This window comes from Hippocampus zosterae, chromosome 5 (assembly GCF_025434085.1).
Source record: "Hippocampus zosterae strain Florida chromosome 5, ASM2543408v3, whole genome shotgun sequence".
Taxonomy (NCBI): Eukaryota; Metazoa; Chordata; class Actinopteri; order Syngnathiformes; family Syngnathidae; genus Hippocampus; species Hippocampus zosterae.
This window is the reverse complement of record NC_067455.1, coordinates 3,937,113-3,949,706: the sequence shown is the minus strand read 5'-3', so window position 1 is coordinate 3,949,706 and position 12,594 is coordinate 3,937,113. Positions and strand designations below refer to the sequence as shown.

The following is a 12,594-nucleotide window of genomic DNA, read 5'->3' as shown; positions in this document are numbered from 1 at the left end:
CTTTTAATGGAGGAAATTGAGATGAAAGTACGGTTGATGTTGGCGGATTAGGTGGCAGCGAGGTGAGCAGAGAGGACGACAAAAGAATGAAAATGTGCTCAGGATGATGTTTTATTTATAGGGGGAGCGTTGCTACCCCCCCCCCCCCCTCCTCGTCTCCACACCACCTTTCTTTGCTCTGCATTTGATTGGCAGATTCTCCCCAAAGGAAAGAAAGCGAGACGAGAGATGGCATGATAATTTTAGGCGGGAGATGAGGCTGCGCAACTCTCTGCACGGAAAAGTAAACTGTCATTAACCTGGTAGCAGGCGTTCATTTTGCGCCCCCCGCCGGCACACGCGTCCGCCCCCCACTCCCCCACCCCCTGCGCGCCGCAGAAAAGTGGCTGGCATCGCTGAGGGGTGATGGGAAAATGGGACGTTAGGGTGGGTGACCCCCAACCGTGAGACAGACGAGACGCTGTTATTGTTTGGAATGAGGAGTGGAAAATAACGCAAAAGGGTCTCGCATTGTCATCCCCTCTGCATCGATTCTCTTGTAAATCCTCCGCCCGCCCGCCGAGGCGACACGGGTTCCTGGCCGCCCTCCAGTGGGAAAAGATAATGAGAGATAATGAATAGGTAGCGGTAGTGTGGGGGCGAGGGGGGGGGGAATATGTGCCCCCCCCCCCTCCCTTCCTCAAGGATGCACAAGGGTTCATTTGGGGCGCACTGACACAGCACATCTATTATGGTGACGCACTCTCAAGGATGGAGCGGGGGCGGCCACTCAGCTGGCTGACTCGGGAGACAGCGCGTACAATTTACCGACATTGAACGGTCCAGCTGGCCGCCTCCCAAATCTGACCCCCCCCCCCCCCCCCCCCCCGGCCATCTCTTATCTGTAATGTAGTGAGGAGAAACACCACATCAAATCCAAAAACTAAATGGCACAGAGTTTTGCTAAATGCACAGATTACCGATTAGCGAGATAAGAAATCGTGCGCGTCAAGTTATGGCGTGATATTCTTTGTGATCCCGTGGGAGACGGCGGTACAAGGCGGCATTGCTGTTCCTACCAAGGAAAAAGAAAAAAACATTTAATCTTGAAGGCTCGTTGTGTAGGGCGGCCCGGTAGTCCAGTGGTTAGCACGTCGCCTTCACAGTGCAGAGGTACCGGGTTCGATTCCAGCTCCGGCCTCCCTGTGTGGAGTTTGCATGTTCTCCCCGGGCTTGCGTGGGTTTTCTCCGGGTGCTCCAGTTTCCTCCCACATTCCAAAAACATGCATGGCAGGCTGATTGGACGCTCTAAATTGTCCCTATGTGTGAGTGTGAGCGTGGATGGTTGTTCGTCTCTGTGTGCCCTGCGATTGGCTGGCAACCGATTCAGGGTGTCCCCCGCCTACTGCCCGAAGACAACTTGGATAGGCTCCAGCACCCCCCGCAACCCTAGTGAGGATCAAGCGGTTCAGAAAATGGATGGATGGCTCGTTGTGTATTTGTAGCCAACGTAGTCATTTCGATAGCGGGCTAATGTAGCTAACATACGGCATGTATCGCCTTCATTCTAAAGCTTTTCATTTTTTTAGCGGCTCCAGACACATTTGTCTTTTGTTTGTTTTCATCCAAAATGGCGTTAAAAAAATTTAGGTTGACCCCTTTTCTAGAGTGACAAATATTAGCATGTCAGTATGTCATGACATGCTAACAGATGGCTTTCATTGTCAGTGCACGTCGAATGTGTATCGCGATGAAATATATTCACCGTTTTTAAAACGTCTGTCACTTTTTTTGGGGGGGGGGGTGGGGCATGTTCTTTAGTTTATCAGGCTGCCGTTTTTTTTTTTTTTTTTTTTTTTAATGAAAGCCATCATTCAGTGAGACAGATTCCAGCGTGCTGCTGATGATTGAATTTTTTCGCCTTGCTGGAGGTTCTATTGAGTGCCATCACTACGTTATGACCTGCAGTAAAGTACGTTGTGTTTAAAAAGAATTGGGATGTGTTGCTGCGGTAAATAAAGCCTTTTATTTTTGTGGGGGGGGCCAGCGTTTCAGGCGGAGGATTGAGGGAGGTTGTAAAATACTGCCCCCGCTTGGGCGGAGGTAAAAACGTATTGACGGCGCCGCCAGCTTGGTCGATCGACGCCGCTCGGCATTCTCCTTTTTATGTTGCCGCTTGTGCGGTATTTTACGAGCGGCGTGTATTTCACCGGATGTCAGATTCATAGCTGCTGTCGTACGGGTTGCTTCCTTCCATCTTTTCTTCTTCTTCTTCTCTTCCCTCGCGCCCCATCTCTCGCTTGCGCCTGATCACAAACGGGCGACGTTTGATTTGGACGCGCCGCCTGTAAAACTTAAAGTGCTGCGCCAGCCGCTTTTAGCCACGCTGCCGTGCGTCACCGGGCCACCAGCTGCATTATTGTACCCTCAGCCGCCGCTTTCTATAACTGGCTGATTGCCCTGTCTCTGGCTCCGCCTCTATGCTGCACCTGTGTTTGTGAGATTCAATTTTTATTTTATTTTTTTGTTATGTTACGAGAGATTTGCGTTTTGATTTTGTGCATGTTGTAGTGCAAAGAGAATTTAAATCTGTCCGGCAACATTATATACTTTGATATTTTTTTTTGGTAATTTGGTTAGGGCGGCCCGGTAGTCCAGTGGTTAGCACGTCGGCTTCACAGTGCAGAGGTATCGGGTTCGATTCCAGCTCCGGCCTCCCTGTGTGGTGTTTGCATGTTCTCCCCGGGCCTGCGTGGTTTTTCTCCGGGTGCTCCCTGACACCCTGAATCAGTTGCCAGCCAATCGCAGGGCACACAGAGATGTCCCCCGCCTACTGCCCGGAGACGGCTGGGATGGGCTCCAGCAACCCCCGCGACCCTAGTGAGGATCAAGCGGTACGGAAGATGAATGAATGAATGAATATTCATATAGACGAATATTCATATAGACGAATATTCATTCATTCATTCATCTTCCGAGCCGCTTGATCCTCACTAGGGTCGCGGGGGGTGCTGGAGCCTATCCCAGCTGTCTCCGGGCAGTAGGCGGGGGACACCCTGAATCGGTTGCCAGCCAATCGCAGGGCACACAGAAACGAACAACCATCCACGCCCACACTCACACCTAGGGACACTTTAGAGCGTTCAATCAGCCTGCCACGCATGTTTTTGGAATGTGGGAGGAAACCGGAGCACCCGGAGAAAACCCACGCAGGCCCGGGGAGAACATACAAACTCCACACAGGGAGGCCGGAGCTGGAATCGAACCCGGTACCTCTGCACTGTGAAGCCGACGTGCTAACCACTGGACTACCGGGCCGCCGTGAATGAATATTTGTAGTCTTTTTTTTTTTTGGTTGTTGGTTTTTTTTTTTCATTTAAAAAAATTCATATGGAGTTCCCACCTAATTTTCATCACTTTCGTTAACGTGTCTTTTCATTTATTTATTTTTTTCAGATAAATGTAAAATTTTATCTCCACTTATTTTTGTTTAGATGTGGTTCTATGTAACTGATTACATCACCATTGGAAAACACATTGGGAAACCCCATCAAACATGCTTTTTTTGTTTTTCAGACTGCTTTTATTTTTTTCATAAATGTTTTTTCATTATGCAGGGAAATGTGTCCTCTGTAGCAGTTTGTTTTGTTTTCCCTTTTTTTTTTTTTTTTTTTTAAAAATATTTTTTTTCCGCTTTGTTATTCATGCCCTGAATTTATGATACGCATCCGGTCACCTTGTCGTTATCCCTCCTTCATTCTTTGTCCCGTAGGGTAGTTTAAGAAATGTTTGTTTCCGTAAAAAAAAATTCATTCATGGTGTTTTGTGGATACTCTTGAAATAAACTGAGCCTCAGTGACTGCAACAGGTTTTAGATGCTCGTCGCACTGACAACCATTTTTCTTTTTTTCATTGTTGTTAATTTTCAAAAATAGCATCCGTGCACAGAATATACGGCATATCATTTTGCTAATGGGACCGTAAATAGAATACCGGCGGTTGTTTCATGGAATAATGACATGTTTGCATTCTAAATCCATGTAGCACACATCCACCTTAGTTTTGCGGGTGTTCATTTTCTCAGCCGCATAACAGCTATTAAGGTTGTGGCACTAATTTACGGGAAAATGCCTTCTCTCGCGTCTAATCCGTTTGTACTTCCATCCCGGATTTGAGACTCTTTCCTCCTCATTACGTGCAGACGTGCAGCAGTCACTCTTCTGTCTGAATGGTGACAAGTCACTAATGGGAGAAGAGATGCGTGGCGTTGAACTTGTCAAAACGCGGAGCAGGCGACGCTAATGTCCTTTCCAAACAATGGCGGCCCAACTTCGGGGTGCCCGCTCGATGAGTAATAACGGCCATTAGAAAAATGATTGCAACCAAGTCGTGGCGTCACCAAAGAGAGCGACGCATTTGGAATGGACTTGCATGTCTATAGTGGGTGTCGATTTGTCGAGATGGTCTTCTTTGTTGGTATATCGTCCTCCGAGTTGAGTCCCATGCATTGTCCCGTTTTTGCTTTCTATAAGATGGTGTGAGCTTGGAAAACACATTTCTGAACACGTTTTTTGAAGTCCAACTACGGAGGTCAGCATCCATTGTGCTGGGAGGGGTGGGTGGATTTCTCGGCAGGGGTCGCGACGGCCGTAACACCAAACATGGAGCATTCTCTGATCAAACCGTCATCAAGCTGTGTCGTTGTTCCTTCACTCGGCGTCAAAGAGACGTGTCGCCGTCTAAATGGACTTTTGGAGTTTATTGGGGAACATGGGAGATGTGAGTGTGTGTGTGTGTGTCGGGGGGTGGGGGGGGTTACATTTTTCCTGTAAGACTTCCATCCATCCATCCATCCATCCATCTTCTACCGCTTATCCGGGGCTGGGTCGCGGGGGCAACAGCTTTAGCAGGGAAGCCCAGACTTCCCTCTCCCTAGCTACTTCTTCCAGCTCTCCCCGGGGGATCCCGAGGCGTTCCCAGGCCAGCTGGGTGACATAGTCTCTCCAGCGTGTCCTGGGTCTTCCTCGGGGTCTCCTCCCGGTGGGACGTGCCCAGAACACCTCACCAGGGAGGCGTTCAGGAGGCATCCGAATCAGATGCCCAAGCCACCTCATCTGGCTCCTCTCGTCTGGAAGACTTTTCACATCAAAACTGGTGTGATAATTTCATGACATTTCGATCTGTCATTAATTGGCTGCCTAGCAACAGATTGCATTGTATAGTTTTGTTTGTGCGTGTGTGTATGCGTTTGAATGTGAAAATATGACTGGCTTTACCTTCCCTTTTCACTATCTGCCATTATTCAAATGTTTTGTTTATTTATTTATGTATTTATTTATTTGTGGAAAGATGCCACAAGACGATGCCAAAGTATGAAAGAAGCACGTTGAAGTCAGTTCATGACCCGCATTTCCCCATTGCAGCTAAGGCGCGACCTACTTTAATAGATGCTATTGGGAAAAATGCGTTTAAAAATTGCTTTTAAAAATAGATGCAAATCATATTTGAACTACACATGCTTAGGCAAGTTTTTTTTTTCCTTCCAGGGGCCAAGTACAGAAATATAGAAGGATGCAAGGGCCCATTTAGATTTCTTCACCTTTTATTTATAAAATATTGGAAAACCAGGCAGATTCCATTTTGTTTATAAATTGTCATTATTATTACAAAATAATCAAGATTTGTTGCTATTCATGGCACGGCTTAGCACATTCATTCATTCATTCATCTTCCTAACCGCTTGATCCTCACTAGGGTCGCGGGGGGTGCTGGAGCCTATCTCAGCTGTCTCCGGGCAGTAGGCGGGGGACACCCTGAATCGGTTGCCAGCCAATCGCAGGGCACACAGAGACGAACAACCATTCGCTCTCACACTCACACCTAGGGACAATTTTGAGTGTTCAATCAGCCTGCCATGCATATTTTTGGAATGTGGGAGGAAACCGGAGCACCCGGAGAAAACCCACGCAGGCCCGGGGGGAACATGCAAACTCCACACAGGGAGGCCAGAGCTGGAATCGAACCCGGTACCTCTGCACTGTGAAGCCGACGTGCTAACCACTGGACTACCGGGCCGCCCGGCTTAGCACATTTTCCTGTTATTCCGACGATCCTCCTTATGAACCCAAAGACGCATATCTCAGTCTCTTTTGCTGCTCGGCTCTGTATGATGAATAACTTGAGAGCCGAAGAAGGCGAGTGTTTTTTTTGGTTTTGAAAGGTTGGATGAAAAAAAGAACTTTGATGTAAACCTTTTTTTTCCTGCTCTTATTTTTACAGCGTGTTGTCAGGCAGTGCAGGCGGAGAACGTCACCGTCTTGGAGGGCGGCACGGCCCAGATTTCCTGCCGCCTGCAGAACTACGATGGATCCATTGTGGTCATTCAGAACCCGCGCCGCCAGACGCTCTTCTTCAACGGCACGCGGGGTGTGTATTTGCGTGGATGTCGAGCGCAGCGGCCGTGACTCAAAAACACACACACGCATGTTCACCCCTTTTAAAGCCAAAGTAGCAAAATCGCACCATGCAATATTTACCGTATGCATTTATCGCTTACCATTTCCAAGCGACAACCTTTTTGAAATAGTGATGTCAAAATGAAATACTTTATTGATAAAAACTCTGGCGCCAAAAGTGCTACATGCTGAACATCGTGTTGTTACATGAAGTTGCCTTCTGTGAAGTCACGTTTCATGAAGTTGTTTATATGACGATTATATGATGTTACGTGTTGCTTATCCTTACAAGTATTGGAGCCTATCCTAGCCGTCTTCGGGCAGTAGGTGGGGGACACCCTGAACCAATTCCCAGCCCATCGCAGGGCACACAGAGACGAGTAACCATCTGCGTTCACACCAAACAATAATTTCGAGTGTTCAATCAGCCTACCATGCATGTTTTTGAAAATGTGGGAGGAAACCGGAGTACCCGGAGAAAACCCACGCAGGCACGGGGTCGACAGTTGGAATCGAACCCGCTACCTCTGCACTGTGAGGTCGATGCGCTAACCACTGGAACACCGGGCCGCCCTTAGCTGAAGCCACGTTGCATTAAGTCACATTACGACTCAACATGAACTCAAATTCATCAAAAAAAAAATCTGCCATTATCTCCTCACAAATAATAGAATTGTAGGAATCAATGAATCATGTTTGACATCATTCTAAATGAACTATCAAGAAGCCTGCAGATTTGTTTTGATGAATTCCTTTTCTCTTGCTCCTTTGAATTTGACTTTTCCTCTGCCCTAGAATCGAAACGAGCACAATCCCGTCCGCTTTCATCCATCTCCATGAAGCGAGTTGCACATTAAATTAAAAAAAAAAAAAAAATCACCCTCCAATTTAGTTTGCACTTCTTTAACAGTCCGTATTTGCGGCAGTTGTACGTTCCACCGCGTGCACATCTTGATGCAAATGGATTCGCGTTGCCATTTGAGCTTATTCCTCATTAAAAAGATAACCAACGAGTTAATTGAGGTGACTGTTTTATTTCCCAGCCCAAACTATGTGACTGCTTTTAAAAGGACGCTCCCTTGCGCCGTTAACCCCCAATGATGAGTCGGGAGACGCGCTGCGGCTCTTTATTCGAGCGCGGACTTGCTGTTGTGCTCAAATTGTGATGTGACCGCCGTTCGAGTTCAGCCAAGAGCCTTGGGCTCGGTAAACAGCACTTTTCCCCTTTTTTAATCACTTCTTCTCAGCAAGCTAATGTCGCCTCGGAGCGATGCGCGCGAGGAGGAAATGAGCTAACATTAACGGTTAATATTAAATGTCATTTGGGAGATTGATTCTATTAAAATAATCTTTCATCTGCAAATTGACTACATTTGTATCACCGTTGGTGTTTGTCATTTCGGCTGGAGGCAAACCTTTCCGACAAGTGTTCTCGATGTCGTTAAGTCCTTTCTCGAGTGTGTTTTTGTTTTGAACACAGAGCCGTAATCCAATCGTGAAATGAACGTGCATTTGTCCTGAAAAGGTGGCAGAATTGTTCCAAAATAAAAATCGAAAGGAATGGCTCTGCGTTGTGTGCTATCGAATTACGCGGGGGCTCTGGCGGTTAAGGTTCGGGTTTGGCAAACCCTTAGCTGAACCCAATATTGGAGCAGTTTAAATGAATAAATAAACTTTCCTTGTACTGCATCCCGTCGTGTTACGTTCCATTTTACATCACCAAAGAATGTTGTGTTGCATTATGTTGTGTTCTAAATTTATCTTGCGCGGCATTATGGGCCATTGCGCTATGCTAACTTGTGTTTCATTATGTTATGAGGTGCTGCGTATTGTTACGTGATATTATTTGACGTTATGTTGCCGTGCGTGGAGGTCGTGGGGCCGAGCTTTGGAGTTTGCATGTTCTCCCCGGGCCTGCGTGGGTTTTCTCCGGGTGCTCCGGTTTCCTCCCACATTTCCAAAAACATGCATGGCAGGCTGATTGAACACTTGAAATTATCCCTCGGTGTGATTGAAACCGTAGACGATTATTGGTCTCTGTGTGTCCTGCGATTGGGTGGCAACCGGTTCAGGGTGTCCCCCGCCTACCGCCCGAAGACGGCTGAGATAGACTCCAGCACGCCCTGCGACCCTTGTGTGGATAAAGCGAATCAGAAAATGGATGGATGTTGAAAATGCAGTCCATTCTCTATCGGTGGACATTGTAACGATTTAAATTTGAACAAATTTAATTGGAAATGCAGTGGTGCCGTGAGATATACGAATGATCCGGCTGAGGAGTTTTTCAAGATATGGCGGCTGAGTAAACTCAACTCACTTCACAGTTTGGCAGACTGTGAAATGTTCTTTTAAAAAAAAAAAAAAAAGGAAAAAGAGACTTCAAGCTGTTTATTTTCATTTCCAGTTTAGGTTTACTGTCAAATTAAACTTGAAACAAAGAGAATGAAATGTTGAGTATGTCAAACAACTGCGCAACTCTGCCTTACAAAAGTCTGTTTAGCTTACTGCTAAGCTAAAAAAAAAAATGAGTGCAAAGTCTCCGTCGTGAACTCCGATGTTGACAGCGGCTCTGTCCAACTTGGGTCTTCGACTACGCTAAGCCCAAAGCATCAAAGAGTTGCGCAAGTCCAAGAAAATCGGAGCTGTATTACTGTGGCTAAAAGCAAGCTTCAAAATATTTGGTACACAAATGTGCGTACCTGAGGCACAGGGCCGGAGGAAGTCGGCGAGGTAACCTGGGACGAGGCCATTTAAATATTTGAATACAAATAAAAGTATCTCAAAATAAACTTCACAAATTTACTGGAAAGGTAAAGCCTGAATTGGGGTTATGTGCTCCCTCTTGTACGTACCATTTGGGAGGTGAGCGTCAGTATTTTGGACCAACTGGAGGCGCTTGACGCAGGACGAGCCGACTCCAAAATAACATGTATTAGACCAGGGCTGTCCAAACTTTTTGCCAAGGGGGCCAGATTTTATGTGGTAAAATGTCGGGGGGCGACCTTGGCTGAAATTCTTTACATTGAACAACAATATTGTTCAACAAATTTTAGTAAGCCAGTCTGTTTCACATTTCCATTTTTATTTTAATTTCAACAATCTTAAGAATTTCTTTTGGTTCACTTGAAACGGGTATATCACATGCAACTGCTTATTCACTTGACTTTTTCTTAAACAGAAGTCTCCTGAGTGCAAATTGATTGATTTGAAACATAAAATGTATCACCATGACTTTTCAATAGTCACAAAACCTTTGACTCGAACAACAGGGAAATGTACAAGCAATACACATATCCACAACTGCAAGGATCATTTGAAATATGACATATCAGTCAATATAAACACAGAGTGATCTCTTGTTAACTCGTGAGTGATGCCCTCTAGTGTCTAAATGCTATTACTCATTTAGTGAATGCTATTACTCATTTAGCCACTAGAGGGAAGCAGTACTCTATGAAACATCACTCACCAGTCTACGAGACCTCAGTCAATGCAACACGTGTTCCATTGCGCCCAAACTGCGGGCCAGACGGCACTGATTTTATGACAGGGGCCGAGGGCCGGATGAAATTCGACCGCGGGCCGGATTAGGCCCCCGGGCCGGACTTTGGACATGCCTGCATTAGACTCATCCGGCTCAGATGCAAAACCCTGCCGAGAAAGGAAAAGCTGCCGGAGTCGAGTGCACTGCATTTCATCGCCTTTCACGATGTGTTCACGTTCATGGCCTCTCCCACTTTCCGTCTCATTCCAGCATTTGCGGCGCGTTCGTTTGACTAAGTAGATAGACACCCTTGCCGGTAATGCGGCGGTTAAGTGAATTAATCGTGAAGACTCTCAGCATGAGAATATGAATGCCAGACATTAAACCCTCTGATGAAGAGGGCTTAAATGGACATTCCCCTCACATGTGTTAATCTTCAACGATTACCCGTGTTGCAAGAGCAGCTTTGACTTGTTCATCGTTAGCGTCCCGTTTATGTGGTACGACTGGAGCCACTTCAGGAGTGGAGGTGGCAGCTGTGTGTGGGAGAGGGGGGGGACTTATGACGACGTGTACGGTATCCGTACGAGTCCATCGCTCAATGTACGACTCTTCCTCCTGTCCATCTGCCACAGCAACCGACCCCCCCCCCCCCCACCGCCCCCTGAGTGTGTCTCACTGTCCAAATAAGAGCATTAAATTAGACCTATTTTACAAGCGAGCCCCCCGAACAGTGGTCGTGACAGTTTTATTTGATTTTATGAGAGATGAGAGGCAAATTGCTGCCACAGTGTGGTGGAGCTGACCAAATGGCCACCGCCCTGCATGCAAATGAGGCCGGACCATAAAGACCAACTTGGACTCGGGTGGCGGTGTGACATTCAGTTGCCATTTAGTGTAGCGATGGGGGGCTGCCATGTTTCCAACAAGCCACCCTAGTTAAGTCCACTGTGTCATAAAAACTGTTAACCCCTCATCTGACTTGTGTCTACACTGTCAGGTGTGTGTAAGGCAGGTTGCCGTGAGCTGCGTCCGCTACGTTCAATCGTCATGTCCTGCATTCGGTGTTCTTCCTTTTTTGCGCAGAGCTGGCGAGTACTATGGGAGAAAATTAGCGTGTTGTGCCGTTTCCTTTGAATTTGGGGTTGTCCATCCATCCATCATCTACCGCTTATCCGGAGCCGGGTCGCGGGGGCAACAGCTTTAGCAGGGAAGCCCAGACTTCACTCTCCCTAGCTACTTCGTCCAGCTCTCCCCGGGGGATCCCGAGGCGTTCCCAGGCAAGCTGGGTGACATAGTCTCTCCAGCCTGTCCTGGGTCTTCCTCGGGGTCTCCTCCCGGTGGGGCATGACCGGAACACCTCCCCGGGGAGGCGCTCAGGAGGCATCCGAATCAGATGCCCAAGCCACCTCATCTGGCACCTCTCGATATGGGGGAGAAGCGGCTCGACTCAGAGCCCCTCCCGGATGACCGAGCTTCTCACCTTATCTCTAAGGGAGAGCCCGGACACCCTGCGGAGAAAACTCATTTCGGACGCTTGTAACCGGGATCTCGTTCTTTCGGTCACGACCCATAGCTCGTGACCATAGATGAGGGTTGGAACGTAGATCGACCGGTAAATTGAGAGCTTCGCCCTTTGGCTCAGCTCCTTCTTCACCACGACAGACCGATACAACGTCCGCATCACAGCAGACGCTGCACCAATCCGCCTGTCGATCTCCCGCTCCCTTCTGCCCCCACTCGTGAACAAGACCCCAAGATACTTGAACTCCTCAATTTGGGGTTGTGTAAATTAAAATTCAACCTCAACCGAATCACCGGTCTAAGAGCCGGTAGTTCCGAGATGTTGAATCCAGGTTCAAATCCCTGCTGTTGTTTGGCCTGAGCCGCAGATGCTTCCACTCCGCCAGCAGGTAAACAAGCTCCCCAGGACCCGGTTGAGTCCGAAGCGCCTGTGTCTAAAACCGAAATATGGCATGTTTTTTACTCTCCGCACCTGGATTTGACAGCTGTGGTGTAGCCACATCCCATACGGAATCAGTGCAGTTGATAGCCGGAAACAAAACGCAGTCAAACCTCGTTACAACTTACCCCGAGGGAAATAGCGAATCTGTACGTTGTCACGGCAGATCGTTTGAACCATTTCCCCAAAAATGGCCGCCAACTGTGATGAACAGTCAATCAGTAGCGTTGCCAAGCAACCCAGTGGAATCCCGCAGTTAGCTTCCCACAGTTAGCTGTAACGAAGACGAGCCAACAGTGGCACGATAGCCAAGAAAGGAGCAGAAATTCTGTCACATCATTAACACTCAGATCGTAAATTAGTTCCCCACTTACCAAAGATCAAATGAGTGAGCGGACCTGACCTTTCAAAGGACCCGGGACTCCGTGAATCACTCTATTGTTGATTGTGGCTAACGCTTAGCTACTCTTCGTGTTGAGTGACTCGAGCGGTGTCTATAAATTCATAGGCTGCATCCTCCAAAGGCTGACCTTGCCTGCCAAATGACGCAACTTTCAGCAGAATCCGACCCCGCTGGCCTTTGTTTCCAAGGAGATACGCTCTGAGCGAAACTAGCTTCGGGGTACACTTTGGTAGCATATGTTGCTCAACTCTTTTTCTACGCCGCACTGAGTCATTCGTGAGTATGTTCTTGAAAGGTCACCCCTGATTTT

The 12,594-nt window shown here is 47.6% G+C and overlaps 1 protein-coding gene across 4 annotated transcripts in view; it reads left to right on the top strand.

Moving 5' to 3' along the window:
* Positions 1–12,594, top strand: part of LOC127600548 (cell adhesion molecule 4-like) — a 184,141-nt gene that overhangs the window by 136,158 nt on the left and 35,389 nt on the right. For all 4 annotated transcript variants that reach the window (XM_052065212.1, XM_052065214.1, XM_052065213.1 and 1 more), the window contains exon 2: positions 6,259–6,405. In XM_052065212.1, the coding sequence (XP_051921172.1) occupies positions 6,259–6,405 (147 nt within the window). The remainder of the gene's footprint in view (positions 1–6,258; positions 6,406–12,594) is intronic.